Source organism: Grammomys surdaster, unplaced genomic scaffold (genome assembly GCF_004785775.1).
Source record: "Grammomys surdaster isolate TR1022 unplaced genomic scaffold, NIH_TR_1.0 193, whole genome shotgun sequence".
Taxonomy (NCBI): domain Eukaryota; kingdom Metazoa; phylum Chordata; class Mammalia; order Rodentia; family Muridae; genus Grammomys; species Grammomys surdaster.
Genome location: NW_021604638.1, coordinates 10,183,699 through 10,201,461, shown reverse-complemented (window position 1 = coordinate 10,201,461; position 17,763 = coordinate 10,183,699). Strand labels below are relative to the sequence as shown.

Below are 17,763 nucleotides of genomic sequence, written 5' to 3'. Positions count from 1 at the left end.
AGGGAAGGGAAGGGAAAAGGGAAGGGAAGGGAAGGGAAGGGAAGGGAAGGGAAGGGAAGGGAAGGGAAGGGAAGGGAAGGGAAGGGAAGGGAAGGGAAGGGAAGGGAAGGGCTGTGGAAGAATGAGCTGTGGAAGGAAGGCAAGTAAACAGCAATCCCGCCTCACTCCTCAGTCTTCTGAGTGGCAGGACACATGTGCCATCAAACCCAGCTGAGAGACTCCTGCATCTTTTTTTAGTCAACAGGATGTGATATACTTTGTGTGTGTGTGTGTGTGTGTGTGTACATTACATGTATATGTGGGTACATGTGTGTGCAGGCAGATCTGTGTGTGCTGTTGTGTGTACATGTGTGCACACATGTATGAATACACGTTTGGGTATTGTTCCTCATGTATCATCTACCTTGTTTTTGAGACAAGGTCTCTCATTGGCCTGAAGCTCACTGATTACGCTAGCCAGTGGTCTCAGAGAGCCTCCCTTGCCTGTCTCCTCAGCTCTGGGGTTCTAAGCACACTCTTTCACACCCTACATTTTTACATAGGTTCTGGAGATCAAGCGTAGGTCCTGATGCTTGCAAGGCAAGTTTGGTTCCCACCAACCACAACAGGTGGCTCACAACCCTCTAAGTCCAGCACCAGGGAATCTGACGCCCTCTGCTGGCCTCCAAAGGTACACACAAACACATCTATACACTCACAGTTACATAAATACAAGTAAAACTTTGTGTGTGTGTATGTGTGTATCTCTGTGTGTGTCTGTGTGTGTCTCTGTGTGTGTCTGTGTGTGTATGTATGTGTATGTGTGTGTATGTGTATATATGTGTGTGTGTATGTGTGTGTGTATGTATGTGTATGTGTGTGTGTATGTATGTGTATTGTGTGTATATGTGTGTGTATGTGTGTGTATATATATATATATGTGTGTGTGTGTCTGTGTGTGTATGTATGTGTATGTGTGTATGTGTGTGTATGTGTATATGTGTGTGTGTATGTATGTGTGTGTATGTGTGTGTATGTGTATATGTGTGTGTGTATGTATGTGTATGTGTGTGTATATATGTGTGTGTGTGTGTCACAGCAGGCCTAGAAGTATTGTCATAACTGTCTAGTTGTCAATATCATCTGTGGCTGTAGTTGGATATAAGACAGAAGTGAGAGCCTTATTTTGTGCTACCCATAATGCACCATTGTGACAACGGAACTTTCCCCACTCACTGTTCAGTGTCTGGGCTCCAAGCACTTCAGCCCGCAGCGTGTGCAGCACTTCTCATCCAGGGGACAGTCACTGTCCTGCAGGCACTTGGGCTTATCGATCTTAGAACACACTATGGGCTTCCTTGGGCAGAAGCCTGTTTTGACTTAGCAAAGTAAAATAAGACAATTAACTTTGAAATACTTGGAAATAATCTGACACAAATTTGGAAACCCTCATGTTTTTTCTTTCTTTCTTGTGTGTGTGTGCGTGTGTGTGTACACGTGTATCTATATATGCACACTTATCAGAAGACACCAATTTGTGGTCACTGAAGAATGAAGACAAGGAACAAACAAAGTTTTTTGTTGTTGCTTTTTGGGTTTTTTCCCCCCAAGACATGGTTTCTCTGGTTTCCTGACTGTCCTGAAACTCACTCTGTAGACCAGGCTAGCCTTGAACTCACAGAGATCAGCCTGTCTGCCTCCTGAGTGCTGGGACTAAAGGTGTGCATCACCACCACCACCCAAGTAAGTTTTTTTCTTTTCACATTTACAGAGAATGATTACACTCCTGAGAGGCTTTGAAGATCAGCACAAATGTCTAGAGGGCTCTGGTTGGACATTTTAAGAAGTCTCCTGAGAAGCCTCAGCAAGAGGCATCTGAATCTCAAGGGACGTCTCCACCTTGCAGTCAGGTGTTGTACTCAGGAGGATGATAAGTTTGAGGTCAGCTTGATTATATAGTGAGATCTAGACCAGGCTAGACCACCCAGTGAGTTCAGGCTCTGTGATGCTGACCTCACCCATTCCATGGCGTACTGATGCCACCACAGGATGTCACCTGTGGCATATCCCCACAGACTCCTAGAGGCTTGCCCGCGGTCCTTACCTAGCCAGGCTCGGGCACAGATAAATCCACACCTGGACTCACAGCATTTCTCCTTCTCTGGGCAATCCATGTCATTCATACAGGCGGCTGGGCACTCCATTCGCATTTGGAAAGGGAACAGTGGGCACTGTCCCTTCTTCACTGGAACAAGAACAGAGGTGAGTTTTATGGCACCCCACCACCACACTACACTGCCCTTCAGAAAGCTCTTCTCAGGGGTGATCTCCAGTAGGCAGAGGAGAAACAAAAACATGGAGTACTCCATGCAATAGAGTGAGCTTAATGTCTGAAGTCCACCACGTTAAAGCCCCAGTCCTAGGAGCTGGAGAGATGGCTCAGAGGTTAAGAGCACTGACTGCTCTTCCAGAGGTCCTGAGTTCAATTCCCAGCAACCACATGGTGGCTCACAACCATCAGATAATGAGATCTGGTGCCCTCTTCTGGCCTGCAGGCATATGTGCAGGGAGAACACTGTATAAGTAATAATAATAATAATAATAATAATAATAAATAATAATGCCCTAGTCTTCAATAAGCTCAATTTCTTTATGAAATAAAGGAAGCTACCTCATCTTCAGGTTTGTGATATACAGTCACCTTGGCCAAAGCCTAACCCTAGACAGGGAAGATGTGTGAGTTCCTGCTGCCTATGAATGTAAGGGCATCTCCTCTGCAGGCCACGAAGGGGGCCATTACGGGCCCCATATGTGTGTAAGTTTCCCTTTGAGTTATAATGGGGAGAAAACACCATACATACCTCCCTCCCTGGGGCCCCTTCAGTTCATTCATTTTTTCTCTCTCTCTCCTTTCTCCTTCCTTCCTTCCTTCCTTCCTTCCTTCCTTCCTTCCTTCCTTCCTTTCTTTTTAGGTCAGATTCAGACAGGAGGTTTTTTTTTTCTAATTTATTCCTGATTTTGTTTCTGTTTTAGTGTTTTGAGACAAAGTCTAATGTAGCATGGGCTAGTCTCCAACCCACTGTGTAGCGAACACCAGCCTTGAACTCTTAACCCTTCTGCCTCTCCCTCCTAAGTGCTGGAATTAGAGCAGCATACATGCCTCACGTTTGACTGGCAAAGGTATTTACAGCTACTTTCTTGAGTCCGTGGCCCCACGATTCTTTAGAGCCCTCCAGAAAGGGAAGCACGTGGCCCTAACTTTTCAAAGCCGAGCCATAACGTTGTCTTTGCTGTTCAGATACAGCAAGGGTGAGAGATTAAAATTCGGCTCCACCCTCTACCAGCTGTCCATCCCTAGGCAACTAAGAGGATTGTTCTAACTCTGCTTCCTCATCTGCAAAGTGTTAGTGACAGAGCCAGGTAGGGTGATGCACACCTACAAATCCAGCACTTGGATGTCTGAGACAGGAGAATTACTACAAGTTCCTGGCTGGCCTGGGCTACCGAATGAGACCAAACAAATAAAACCATGAAGTATTGATGATAGAATAGCTCCTAGCTTGACTCACGAACCTTAAGGCAGAAATACAGTGCCAATAAGTCAACCTCACTTATCCCAAGACTGACACACACATTTTGAAGATCCACAGTCATTTCTCACTTGTCATTTAGTGAGCCACATCATGAAGAGCCAGCATGCCACACCCTTTATATTTTTGAAGGCACAGAATCCTGCCAACAACTCAGTGAGCTGCTTGCTCTTCCAGAATCAGAAAGGTAAGAAACTTTCCGTGGACAGAGGGGAGTAAGATTTTAATCCAGGTTATTTGGTGCACAGACCCCACTGTGTATCAGTGGCTCCCAGCAGGAGTGGCACCGATCACTACACTGAAGAATGAGTCTATAGGCTCCACCCTCACCACAGTCTCCACCCCCCAGGTCTACACTTACCCCCTGGGGTTCTAGAACTGACTTGTCTGGGCTTTCTTCAAAAGTGTTCCTCAGCATGATGCTCTACAGGTTGATGTGAGGAAAAGCATCTTCCTCCAAAGGGTTAGACCCGGGTCTCAGGCTCCATGGACCCGATGTTTATGAGTACATTATGTGTATTGTCTCATTTTGGGGGAGGAGTTGTGGGAGACTTCAAGAATAGAGAAGTCACACACAGTTCAGGTGTAAAGTCAAGAGCTGGAAGAGTAGGAATAATTCCTCGAATAAGGGCCAAGGAGAATCAGAGCGTTCCGGAGAGCAGTATGGAAACCCATTGTTGGAAAGAGAAAGTCCAAGGCAGGTACCCAGTTGCTCAGAACAGGGGAGGGGGCCAAAGCCCTGAGATTACTCAGTGTTACATGGAAGCGAGGGAGAGCCTGGGAAGGAAGTTCAAGGAGCTTAGGTGTTTTCCTGGAGACAGCAAAAGACTAGGGAGGGAAATCATTACGATGCAGGCTGCTTGGAGAGTCACCTCTGAATGGGAGGCGGCTCTGAGCAGGGAGGACCATGCCTCCTTGCCATTCCCTGACCTCTAATCTTCCTTGTGTGGGCATGCCAAAGTGAATGGGGAGAGAGGGCAGCCCACAGGACCACTTCCTGGCTTCCAGAGGCCTCCTGTCTGCTAACTTTTCCTCATTTCCCAGCCTCACATTTTTTTACATTAGCTTAGTTTTCAGTCACAACAACCCCATTAGGAAATACTGTTAACATCCCCATCGTATACCCCAGCCAAAAGTCATGAATGCAAATAGCTACCCAAAGGCCTCTCAAGCAGCAACCATAGAGCAAGGGTTTGGCCCCAAGGCAGCTTGGTCTCAAAGCCTGAGGCTATGACTCCACTGTTTGTAGCTAAGCAAGGCCCTCCGACTACTAGGGATATAGGTCTTACCAATTAACAAGCAAGCGTTCTTACAGTCAGTCTTGCTGAGGAAGTTGTTCGTATTCCCATGGCATCCACTGTATACAAAAGCTCTGCACTTATGCCTCTCGGAGTCAAAATACCAGCGGGTCAAACTGTCGGAGCAGTTTCCTTCGTCTGAGGGTAACATGCAGGGTTCTGAGGTGAGAAAGCAAAGCAGGAGTGTAAAGACACGGTCATGTTCCTAGCCACAAGCCTGCATCACAGAAAAAGCCAGTGGGAAAACGACATAGGTGAGCCATGGAGATGGCTCAGCGAGTAAAGACCTGTGTTGCCAACCCTAATGACGTGAGTTGTAACTCCAGGACCACACAGTGGAAGGAAGAAGCCCACTCCTGCATGTTGTCTAGTGACTTCAACAAACATGGCAGCCTCCCCAGCAAAATAAAAAGAGACACATGTAGAATGTTTTTTTAAATCCCTACCCCCTGTATTTTATATGTACTGAGTGGTCTACTTTCATGAGGTTTGTACATTATGTGTGTGCAGTACCGTCTGAGGCCAGAAGAGGGAGTCAGAGCTCCTGGAACTGAACATAGGTCTCTGCAAGAGCCACAAGTGCTTTCAACTGCTTGAGCCGTCTCTCCAGGCTGCTGATTTTTCTTTTTAAAAGACATAGTCTTGATTCTCAGCACCACACGGGGGCACATGACTGTTTATAATTCCAGTTCCAGGGGACTCGATACTCTCTTCTGACCTCGACATGCAGGAAAGTCAACCATGCAGATAAAATATAAATAAATCTTTAAAAAGACATAGGTGCTAGTTCTGGCTCTATATCCGAGCTTGATGCCATGCCGCTCTGCTGAGCGCTGCTCTTTCACAAAGTGTATTACAAACAGCACACAGAAACACTTGGATGCAAAGTGTTTCTTCCACATTGCCTTCAGCTTTGAGAGGACAAGAGATGTGCTCGGGAACTTTACCCAGAGTGCCCAACAAAGTGCCTGGGATGCAGGGGGAACAAGCACAATCCTTGATGTTTAATACTGAATATGACACAGGGATATCACGTTGTTCTCCTACTCAGTACACGCGCGCGCGCACACACACACACACCTCGTAGGGCAACCCACACCATTGTTACTCTAAGATCATGATAAAGGAAGACCAAAGCAAGACAACAGAGACACTTGAGATGGCTCCTTACTCTTAAACTCTGAACCTTCTTCCAATAATTTGAATAGGCTAAAGATCATCAATCTGTTCTTCCAAAGGCCTATCTAAATCCTCTTGTATATTCAACACACTAGTAACATTTTTTGCTAAATGATTAACAAAAGTAGCTGTCTTAACTTCTTGTGTCAAAGCAATTGCAGAAGCAGTGGTGCTAGCAATTAATGTAATTAAAGCTGTTTTACCTGCAATCATCAAGCCCACTATCCTCTTGCTTCTGCTTAAAGCCTGACTCAGTTCTTCCAACTTCTAGCTAAAATGAACAGCTACCATCCCTCTGATTACAGCTTTCTCCTCATCCTAAATGCCCTTGTTAAAGATAAAAGCCACCGAGATAGATGCTCAGCTACAGAATTAATTCGTTTTTGGACAATACCCAATCTAAGGCTAACCCTCTCTGAGGGTTGTCTAGTCCTCTACGAGTTACCTAAACCAAACCCAAATCCCATAATAGACTCAAACAGACTCTTACTGAGCTAGACACCTCATGATTATCTGTGGTAAACATTCTCCGTGTTGGTCATAAACAATAAACTGAAGTGTATTTATGTTAGTCTTAGGCAAAGAAAGCAAACATTGATGGATCTCATATGGCTCTGAGTTAACAGAGAGCCTGGCCTCTTAGAACACTTCTAGACAGCGGCTTCACAGGCCTCTCCGTCCAGCCAAGCCTCTGCTTCCGTGTCTCTCTTCACATCCTCCATGTATTTTTAGTTTTGATATACGAACAGTCAACACTGTGTGTGTGTGTGTGTGTGTGTGTGTGTGTGTGTATGTGTGTGTGTGTGTGGTGTGTGTGTGTGTGTGTGTTGCTTTTTTTGAGACACAGTTTCTCTATGTAGACTAGGCTGTCCTGGAAATCACAGAGATCCACCCATCTTTGCCTCTCAAGTGCTAGAATTAAAGATACATGGCATTCTGCCTGGCCCCTATCTTAATAAATTAATTAGGTATGAAATTAAGAAAGAAATGAATGAATCTCTATTAAATGCTTGGTCCCTGACATACAGGATGCTGAATACTTGGTATTTCTAGGAAACACTTTTTAAGGCCAAAGAGTCCAAAAATGATCCAAGCATCTGGACTGAGGGATGCTTCATTTCTCGAACAACAATTTGAATGAAGTTTGATTTTGCAAATGATAGCCCTCACATAACGAACATCGAGTGGGCCCTAGATATTTATGAATGATCGAATGAAAAAAATCTAGCACCAATATCAATTGCTTGGATCATCCACCTGGACACATGACTTGGGCTTAAATGCGGAGAGTTGAATTACGGAATGAGGAAGGCATAAACTCTGGCCTTTTGGTCCGGTCTTCTAAGAGAATTATTGAACTAGCTCTGGACATAGCAAGAAGTGGGCAAGCTCAAAGTGTGCCTGTGCCTCCACCTGGATGCCAGTACCTTCATAAGGATCCATGCACTTCCTCCCGCAGGCAAAATGACAGCACTTGAAATGTGCCTCACAGTTGAAGTCTGTTTTGCAGGAGCTCAAACTCGGATTTCTGCATTCCAACCGCTTCCTAGGACACACTCCCACTTTTTCTGCAAAGAAAGAAACGGCCAAGCTCACGTCCTTAATTAAGCATTCCAGCCCCTTTCCCCCGTAGCAGAGGAGAGCTGTGGGGATCTCTGCCTTTTCATCTACCTGACTCTCAGTGCTTCCCTTGCTTAGACCCAGCAGCCACGTGTGTCACCCTGCACGCTTGCTCCCTTCCAGTGGAGCAGAATCAAGAATTCGTGCTCAGGTAGCCAAAGGAAAGCCATCTTGGGTTCCAAAGCACATAACTAGGCAGAGACATTGCTGTTTGTCTTTTAAAAAAGAGCTATTTCTGTGTGACCTGATGACTTCAGCACCTAACTCCCCTGCCTCCAGCACCACATTGACATTGACAGAAGACACTGAAGAGCAGTGGAGGAAAGGCAGTGGACCTAGGAGGCAGGAGCCCTGACTTTGGTTCCTGGTATCTTGTATGAACTCAGGACCAGTGTAGGTTCAGTTGCAGGGCTTTCGAGTTAGCAACTGTAGGAGGGAAGGAAGTGCAGTCCGACACATCTGGTCTTGCTAGCCTGGCTCCAACATTAGCTAGCTAGACAAATAATATTTGAAAATATATTTTGTTGTCAGAGTCACAAGTTTCCCAACTGTAAGATGAGAATGGCGATCTCAACCTTAGAGTCTGTTTGTTGAAATTTTGTGGGATGATGCCTGTAATAAATACATGCCCTACAGTGCTGGGCCCTGGGTCAAAGCCAGTTATGAGGTGGCAGCCTTCCTTTTAAGCACACGGCATGACTTCCAGGCTTCATGGTTTGTAGTGGCCAGAATTCTAGAGCTGTGCCTCCATATTCCTGCTCTTGCTACTGAGACAAGCACTAATCTGAGCACTGGTAAGAGGGACCTCGTGGGTACAGTTCAAGCCCTATCAACAGGTCCTTTAAAAGCAGGGTTCCCTGATTGGTAGAGAAGTTAGCGAGATTGAAACTGTGGGAAAGTTCCAGCAGGCTATTTCAGCAGCTTTGACCATGGCAGAGTGCCATGTGCCAGGAAGTGAGGGTGGCTTCTAGAAGCTGGCATCACTATAGAAATGAGAGAGCCTCAGACCAAAAGATTGTAAGAACGATTATATTACTTGTGATCTGAGAAGAGGACCCAGATGAGAACAGCAGCCCCGGCTGGCACTTTGCTCTCTGTCTGGTGCGAATCTGAAAGGAAAATCTAGATGCACCACGCCAGATTCCTGACCTCCTGATAGAGATTCCATAGCAGCAGGCAGCTAGCACAGGGCTCCGCGGCTCTGAACTGAGAAGCTATGATCAGGATTTAACCACAGAGCACAGATCTTCTTGGGTTTTAAAACCTTGCAACTGTAGAAGGTTCACATATCAGTATCGGCTTCCTGGCTTCGTAAGTTCAGAGAATTAGATCAGGTAGGATAACACGGTAAATTAGGTGGAGTCTGGGGCTTACAAGGCTCACCTCAGAAGCCCAGTCTGGCTTTGTAAGGTACCAACCCAGCAAGGATGGCCTGGCTCTCGTCTGGATTGTACAGTGAAATCATTTGTGAAACATTCAGAAACTGTGGACTATGAACTAAGTCAGAATCTCTATAACGCAGCATTATTCTGTGTTTTAGAGATGCCCTAGGCAGTCCTGAAGCAGGCCCCTGGATGCTACACTGAAGCACAAGAAAAGCCACACAGATAATGAATCTGTGAATTGCCTCACAGAGATCAAGACAGGGACACTTCGAGATTATAAAGTCCAGTCCCCCATCTCTAGTGTTTACCCACCCTCCCTCCTGCTCCCCAGGGACACTTCAGCCTCAGTGTAGGTCTGCTCTCATGCATTCTGCCCACCTTGTTACCTTGCCATTTGAGCCCTCCTTCCTCCACGGATGGCTCATTAGTCACTTACCTTTTGTCCACACACCCAAGGGACTCTTCGACATTTCCTGGTCTCAGGTGTCTCCTGAGCTTCCCAGACTCTTCTTGGCTTAACACATCCTTCCTTTCCCATGATTCTGACTAGTTCAGGTGTCTCTCCCCTGAGCCCACCCTCTCTTCTGAGCTGAAGACCTTTGTTCACAGTTACCTGAGGAAAGGCCATCTAAGAGGCTCTCAAGAGCATTTGTTTTAATGTGTTTAAGACAGAACCAGTGTCTCCCAGGCCCAAAGAGCATGTCCTCACTCTGTTCCCCATCCTGACTTTCAACAGGGCAACAATCCCATTATAGAAAGCACTGAAGAAAGGGTTTTCTCTGCTCCCCACAATCCCAGATTCTGATCCAACCAGAATTTGGGTTAATTCTGTTTCTTGAATCTTCCCTCCCACCTCCTCCCATCCTTCACCAACAGGTGAAGGAAACCATCAACTGGTAAACAGAGGTAGCTCTCTGTGACCCTGAATCCAGCAGGGTCAACCAACTCCAGCCCTTGCCTCTCATTCCAACCCTCAGTCCCCAAGAATGATCGTCAGGAAGAACTGCTTAGCAGGGTGACCCACGTTTGATCTTGGCAGTATATGATGCGGAGGTCTTCTCCAAGGAGAGGAGGAAAAACAGCACGAGAGCTCTGCTCCGCCAGGAGCTGGCAGAGCCACAGAGGGAGAGTGTCTGTGGGAGCAAAGACAGAGACCTGAGTTAGACTCGTCCAAGGGGAGGACACAGCCTGTGCAGAGATGCCTTGGGGAGGGTCCCCAACCCCATTTCATGGATGAGAAAACAGAGCCAGAAGCAAGAAGGGATCTGTCTGAGGTGGCAAGTTGAGACAGGTTTGAAGCAGTCACCTGGGACCTTCTGTGGCACCCCATACTTGGCCATGGTGCTGCATCTGGTCCTTCTTGGTCACTTCCCCACTGTCTTGCTTCTGGGTAAGAGGTCACACTTGAATCATCACAGGGCTCCATTTGGAACAGTTCCCAAGTGACTTTCCTGTGCTTCTGTCTGAAGCAACTTCAGACACGACTCAGCAGGGCCTTTGTTCTGCTCTACTGATGGAAGGAATGGAGATTGTCTAAAGACTTGGGCAGTCATTACAGGATTTTGGTGTCTCAGAATCGTCCAGGCATGCATGCATACACACAGAGTCTCTCTCTCTCTCTCTCACACACACAGACACACACACACAGACACACACACAGAGCAGACACACAGACACACACACACACAGAGCAGACACACAGACACACACACACAGACACACAGAGACACACACACAGACACACACACACAGACACACAGAGACACACACACAGAGCAGACACACAGACACACACACAGAGACACACACAGACACACACAGACACACACACACAGAGACACCCACACAGACACACATACACAGACACACACAGAGCACACACACAGACACACACACACGTGACCTGTTAACAAAGACTCTTCTCATTTCTTCTGGTTCCATAGAACTCTAAGAGCTTATGATTCATCTAGACAACCTGATAGACAAACTGTCCCCTTTCCAATGCTAGTTTGTTCTTGTCGTGTGTGTGTGTGTGTGTGTGTGTGTGTGTGTGTGTGTGTCACAGTACACGTGTGGAGGTCAGAGGACAACTCTTGGGAGTCTCTGTCCTTCCACTGTGAGGACCAGGAGCCGTGACCTGCTGGGCCAGGGCCTCCACGTGGGCTTTTCTTTCAAGATGAGACGACCCTGTGATGTCTGTAGCTTCCTCTAAGCAAACGCATTTCAGAAGCAGTGAGAAGGAGGGAGAGGGAAAGAGGATGTCTTCATGCAGCATATGCTGGGACAAATCCTACTGGAGAGTTTCAGTGCCCAAGGAGCTACGACTGTGCCTTGCAGTGTCTCTCCTGGAGCTCCGGCCATATGACATTTGCAGAAGCTGCTGCTCCCTTCTCCACCTTTAAAAGAACCCTGATGTCCTCCAGCCCCCAAAGACAGCAGCACCTGGACTCTTCAGAAATAGGAACGATAACCCCAGATCAGTAATTGTGATTTTGGCCTTCTCTTGCTGACTTACACCTATAGCATAAGTTGGATCCTCAGTTTTCCTCTTCCAGGAAATAGGCAAATACAGCTAGCTTAGCAGCCTTGTTGTGGGAATGTGGGTGTAACAGTGTGAAAATCTGATCCACCATTATAGAATCAAGGTAGCACGGCACAAAGCTTGTGTTTGGAGTTGGAATGTTTTCTTGGGTTCACCGTGTTACCAGCTAAGTGGTCTCGGCTCAATCATTTAGCGTCACTGAAACCTCCATTGTTTACCTCAGACAAAACAAAGCCACCAAGAACACCTACGTCTGATGGGAGAATTGATCAGACATAGTCTGATTAGACATGCCATGATACACACTGGTTAGGAAGCCAGCAGCAGCAGAGGGCATCAACAGTACCGCCTTCTCTATCACCTCAAGTTCCCCAGACAGACTGTGGGGCTCCTCAGAAGGCTGAGGCCAGATGCTCAAGCTAGTTTTTTTATTTAAAATTTTAACTTGTTTATGTCTATCAATCCAGCCTTGAGAATTAATTGATCAGATTAACCCTAGCCAGTCATTAAAAAGGAGAGTTCCCAGGATAAGCATGAAGGGAAAACAAAGATCTATCTATCATCCTCCCAAACATAGCAGAGGCTATGCAGTTCTACCCCATGTCTACTTCGTGGAACATAGTTCTTACTATGGAACATAAATTACTATGCATACAAGGAATGTAGATATATTACAATTATTTATTGTTTACTTAACAAGTCCTTCTGTGTGGTTTTTAGGGTGGGGGCAGCTTTACCACAGAATGAATCTATTTTAATTGGGAGGCATTTATTTGCCAAGATGCCGTAAGACTGGATTGGAGAGAGAACTCAGCAGATACGAGAACATTGAGTGCTCTCCCGGAGTACCTGGGTTTGATTCCCAACAATCATGAAGCTGCTTACAGTCGTCCATAACTCCAGTCCCAGGGGATCTGGACCCATCTTCTGGACTTTTTTGGTATCAGGCATGCATGTAGTACACAGACATTCATGTAGGAAAAATAGTCATCCACACAGATTTAAAAAAAAAAATTAAAAGATGCTGTTTGCCAGAGGCAAGTGGACATTGCGGAAGAGTTGTCCAGTACATTTTACAGAACTAGGACAAACAAGAGTGCCCAGATAGAAGGGTGTCACAAGACATAATGAAAGCTGGGCTGGGTTGTAGCTCAGTTGACAGAGTTCTTGCCTTGCATGCAGAAAACCCTGGGTCTAATCCCCAGCCCTGCATAAACCTCATGTAATGAATTGTCATCCCAGCACTCTGGAACTGAAGGCAGGAGGAGAAGGAATCCAAGTCCCCACAAAGAGTAGTTTGTCCACCCCGGACTACATGAGACCCTGTCTCAAAAATCAAACAAACAAACAAAAAACCGAGAGATAAATGACATGAGTGGACGCCAAGTGACCCTGTCAGCCACGGTGCGGTGAGGGTGAGGTGGAAGACCCCAGAGGTCCCACCTGGGTACCGCTAAGATGACCAAGCATGCGGTGGAGAGATGGAAGAGAATGAGATGCAGAACAGTGCGCAGTGAAGAGAGACAGAACTGGAGACAGGAGGGTCGTGAGGAGCGACTGAGGTGAGCAGCCTGTGCCTTTAGCTGTCCAGCCTAGAATTAAGATTCCGCGTGTCTGGAATGCCATTCAAGAACTTGCCTTTTAAGTCCTTCGTGTAGTTTCTGTGATACACTGTCATTTGGTTTCCAGTACTTGGGATAACATTGCTCTTCGTGGTTTCGGTTAGATTTAGTTCGCCCGCTTTATCTTGGCGTTCTCGTCTCTCTCAACACCTGCTTTCGGTTTTTCATACAACACAGCTCTTGGCTTTGGAACATCGTACACCTTACCCTTTTTTCTTTTAACTTTTCCTCGGCAAATGATAGTTGCACATTTTTATGGGGTAGAATGAAATATGAGATGTATACATTGCGGGCCGATTTGAGATAATTCACATATCGTTGTTATTCTTTTAGCATCTCTGAGATCTGCAGCGAGTGTTGCTGATTGTGATCCTCAACATACACAAAACATGAAAGTGTATTTTCATGAAACTGTGCTTTCTTTGCTTGAGTTTTGTGGGAAGCACATGTGGAAGAGTGGAGTTTGGAGGTGGGTAAAACACTCACCTTAGGGAGCTAAGTCTAGATCTTCAGAACCCATAGAAAGCTGGCTGTAGTGATGCATGCATTTATAAAGCCAGTGTTCCTACAGTGAAGGTAGGAGACAGAGACAAATTCCCCAGAAGCTGATGGGCGAGCTGCCCTGGAATATATGCTACAGAAGCAAAATACAAGGAGACCGCCTCGAGCAAGGCAGAAGAGGAAAAAACCAGCCCCAGAGATTACCTTCTGATCCTCCCACCCCCTCCATACACATACTTTACTGTATGACTTCATATAGGAGAAATGTCCAGGGCAGGAGTCAGGCATGGTGGCTCAGGCCTGTGATCACATCGTGATCACAGATCAAGAGGCAGGAGGATTACATATCTAAGGCCAGTTGGGGCATGGTAGTGATGGTCTCTCTCAAAATTTTAAGAAAGAAAAGAGAAGGCTAGGAATATGGCTCAGAGGTGGAGCATTTGCGTGAGGTGCCGGAATGAAGACCCAACACAGGCAAAGTCAGGGAGAGCAGGAAACTCTACAAGACAGGAAGCAGTCTCAGGGGCTGGAGTGAGTTGCAGGAGGCTAGGTAGTGATTGCTCAGGAAACAGGGTCCACAGCTGAGGAGATAGAAAGATTTCAGAACCAGCAGATATGACTCACAAGCTCATGAATGTTCTAAGAAGGACCTGAAATTGTTGACCTGAAAATGGTCTATTTTATCGGATGGAGTTCTAGCACAGTTCCTCAAAGCAGACACCACGGAACTGTCTCTACAGTTGTAGATGGCTGAGTCAAGTGTATATGCCTGCAGTCAGCAGTCCCTGCCTCAGTTTACCCTTGGATGGCTCACATTGGGTCCACACTGCAGTCTCTCCTTCACTAATGCTTCAGGATTTAACTTGAGGGAATATTCCAGAGCAATGAGAGAGCCACTTTTGTCCCTCCTGCAGCTGACTGAACCATTGCTTCTTGTGGACCCTGTTAACCTGTCCTTGGGACAGAGGCTCTCAGCTTCTCTTGCTCTCCTGCCTTAGAGGTGCCATCTCCTGACCCAGTTCTCACTGGGAATGGTGAGGTCATGCACACTCGACAGTCTTTACTCTTCGGTGGTGACTAAAGATAATGTCTGAGCCAAAGACAAGAGAGGGGATATCCACAGGGAGTTGAAGGGTAAAGAGAAAGAGATCCAAGCAGAGAGACATTGAAAAGGAGAAAAAGGGCCGGGCAGTGGTGGCGCACGCCTTTAATCCCAGCACTTGGGAGGCAGAGGCAGGCGGATTTCTGAGTTCAAGGCCAGCCTGGTCTACAGAGTGAGTTCCAGGACAGCCCGGGCTATACAGAGAGACCCTGTCTCAGAAAAAAAAGAAAAAAGAAAAAAGAGAGAAAAAAAAAAAGAAAAGAAAAGAAAAGGAGAAAAAGGAGGCACAGGGTCAAAGCCACAGATAATTAGCCCAGAGATGAGAAAAATCAGCGACCAGAACAGTATGCAGCTCAATCGGTCCATTGCTTGCCCAGCACGCATGAAGCCCCAATTCCACCCCCAGACCCACATACACTGGGTGAGGTGATGCAGACCTGCGATCCCAGTGTGTGGGGGTGGATGCAGACAGATCAGGATCAGTAACTTCTACTACTTAGCGAGTTTGAGACCAGTCTGGAGGAGATGAAATCCTGTCTCAAGGAAAAGAGAAGAATGTAGAGAGGGAAGGAAAGAGGAAGAGAGGAAGAAGAAGGAATAGGAGAAAAGGATGGAGGCGAAAGGGAGGATTGAAGACAAAGAGAAAAAAAAAACAGTACGTAAGAGGAGAGGAATCACAGAGAAAAAGAAGCAAAGTATTTCCAAACCCCAATTGGCTTCTGGGAAAAGGAAAGTTTTGGAATTCATACAATTTTGCGATGAGATTCTAGAAGAGCCCAAGCAATTTTGCCCCTCTCTCCTCTCCCTAGTAGGCCACAGCCCAAGAGCCACTGACTGCAGAGGCCCAGACCAGCATGCCAGATCCCTTTCCCCCACAGTTTGCACTGTGGGTACAGCTCGCACTGATGGCATCTGGGGAGGGAACGTAGCTGGCTCATGTCCAGAGTTGCTTCCTGGACTGTTGGGGCACGCAGTGGAGGCTGGAGCCACTGACCAGCTCCTCCTGGTTTAATGCCTCTAAACGGGCGACGGCTTCCTAAAATGAGACTCTGGGGACTTCTGCCTTTCCTGATCCCCTTCATCTTCCTGTGGAGTATCTGGGAAGCTGAGCCAGCAGAGGGGTTCTTTATCAGTAAGTACTGAGTCCAGTTCTTAGCATGGAGAGAAGAAACTTGTTGAGGTTAGAGACCTCACTGCACGCTGCAGGTGACAGTGTCTCCCCCACCTCAGCCCCAGGCCCTGCATCGGGGTGATGTTTAGAGTCAGTGGAAAGACAGCCTGGCTGAACACAGCTCCCCAGTCTGTGGTGGTTGGCTCTCCATTATAAAGAATTCTTCATGGAAGTGCTGGGACTTGTGCACATTAAATGGACCTGGGGATTAAATAGCCAAAGGGATTTCCACTGAAGGCCTAGCCTCTTCCTAGCACCACCCCATCAGCTCCCAAACCTGCCCACTGCAGCTCCCCAAAGCTTTCCTGTATCACAGAGGCCCTTCCCTGTGTGCTAAAGAGCAGCTCCCAGGAGTCCCTTAGGAGGATGCATGGAGATTCGAGCACTAGAAGGAGGTGGTGGAAAGTGGATGCTTAGGAGATCACGTGACAGGCGGGAATTCTGGCTCCACTCCTCAGGAGCTGTGTGACTCTGCACAAGTCCAAGCAGCCTCCCCATGCTCTGGGTCCTCTGTTCTGTGTGTGCAACACTGACCAGGCCCACTCATAATTTTGTAGTGAGGAGTGAGGAGAATGGCCAAGTGCCCTGGAAGCACTTCTTCAGTATGACTTACTATACCCCAGAAGTACTTCTTCAGTAGGACCATTTAACCGCTGTCCATTTAACCAAGGCACCTTGCTTGACCAAGGCTTTTCAAACTTTGTCACATTAGCCTTCAAAACAGCAATCTAGACAAAGGATGAGAGCAACAGGGGCCAACCAAGGGCAAAGCCAAATGCTCAGAACAGTTCCAAAGGGGTGGGTCTCTCTGGGGAAAAAGGAATAGAGAAGGTCCTGAGAGTAGATGCTGAGTCATTACAGTTGGAGATGTGACCAGTGTTGTGAACTCCGAGCTGCTGGGGGTTCCCCTCCTAGTGACAGGTGAGAGACAAACAAGCTTCCTGAGCTCTGCAGGGGTCCCCTGAGACTGGGAAGGAGGAACAATGTCTCCTCCAACCCCTCACGGGACCACATCTTCTCCTCCTGTAGGATCATGTCCAAAGAATAAAGTAAAGTGTAGTTTTGAAGAAAGAGACCAGTGTTCACGAAACAAACCATGTCCAGCGGATCAAAGGTGCTGCCTGTTCGTCTGTGGGAAGAAATGTCTGGACCTCAGTGAAGGTACCTGTCTCGTCCCCTGCTCCTGCCCTCCTGCCCTGATACTGCCGTGCCTTCTGGGTCACTGAGGTTTCATTTGTGACCCACATTCACATGGTATCTGAGTGATAACACTGTGAGCAGGGAGAGTGTCCTTTTTCATTTTCCTCCAAGTACCTGAATTGAACTACATCAGCATTTCTTTTAAAAATGATTTTTTTCTCGTGTAAATACGTTTTGCCTGCATGAATACAGTATGCACCACATCCATATAGTTCCCATGGAGGAGAGAAGAGGGCATCATATCCTCTGAAGTTCAAAATACAAATGGTTATGAGCTGTCATGTGGGTGCCAGGAACTGAACCCAGGTCCTTTGAAAGGGCAGTAAGTGCTCTTAGAAATGAGATATTGATCCAGCTTTTCCATTTTTGACTCAGTTTTCTCTTTCCTAAGATGGATGTAGTTACTAGGTCATGTGACTCCTTGGTTGCTCTGTGGTGCTGCTCTAAGATACCCAGTAACTATGACTCATTGAACACCAACAGTGTGTGTGGCTGTAGGATAGCATGGGGCAAGTGTGGGATATAATATGGGGCAGGTGTGTGTAACATGGAGGCAGGTGTGTGTAACATGGGG

General features: G+C 46.9%; 2 protein-coding genes across 2 annotated transcripts in view; one reads left to right on the top strand and one right to left on the bottom strand.

The window, feature by feature from the left end:
• Positions 1-1,218: 1,218 nt before the first annotated feature.
• Wfdc8 (WAP four-disulfide core domain 8) lies at positions 1,219-10,391 on the bottom strand. The gene is made up of 6 exons (XM_028769793.1): positions 10,377-10,391; positions 10,076-10,184; positions 7,474-7,614; positions 4,859-5,026; positions 2,084-2,224; positions 1,219-1,358 (listed from the first exon to the last, which is right to left on the bottom strand). The coding sequence occupies exons 1-6, from the start codon at positions 10,389-10,391 to the stop codon at positions 1,219-1,221; spliced, it is 714 nt and encodes a 237-aa protein (XP_028625626.1).
• A 5,438-nt stretch (positions 10,392-15,829) lies between these two features.
• LOC114623096 (WAP four-disulfide core domain protein 6B-like) overlaps positions 15,830-17,763 on the top strand; it is a 3,188-nt gene continuing 1,254 nt past the window's right edge. Inside the window, exons 1-2 of the mRNA XM_028769788.1 lie at positions 15,830-15,950; positions 17,019-17,150. Of these exons, the coding sequence (XP_028625621.1) occupies positions 15,830-15,950; positions 17,019-17,150 (253 nt within the window). The remainder of the gene's footprint in view (positions 15,951-17,018; positions 17,151-17,763) is intronic.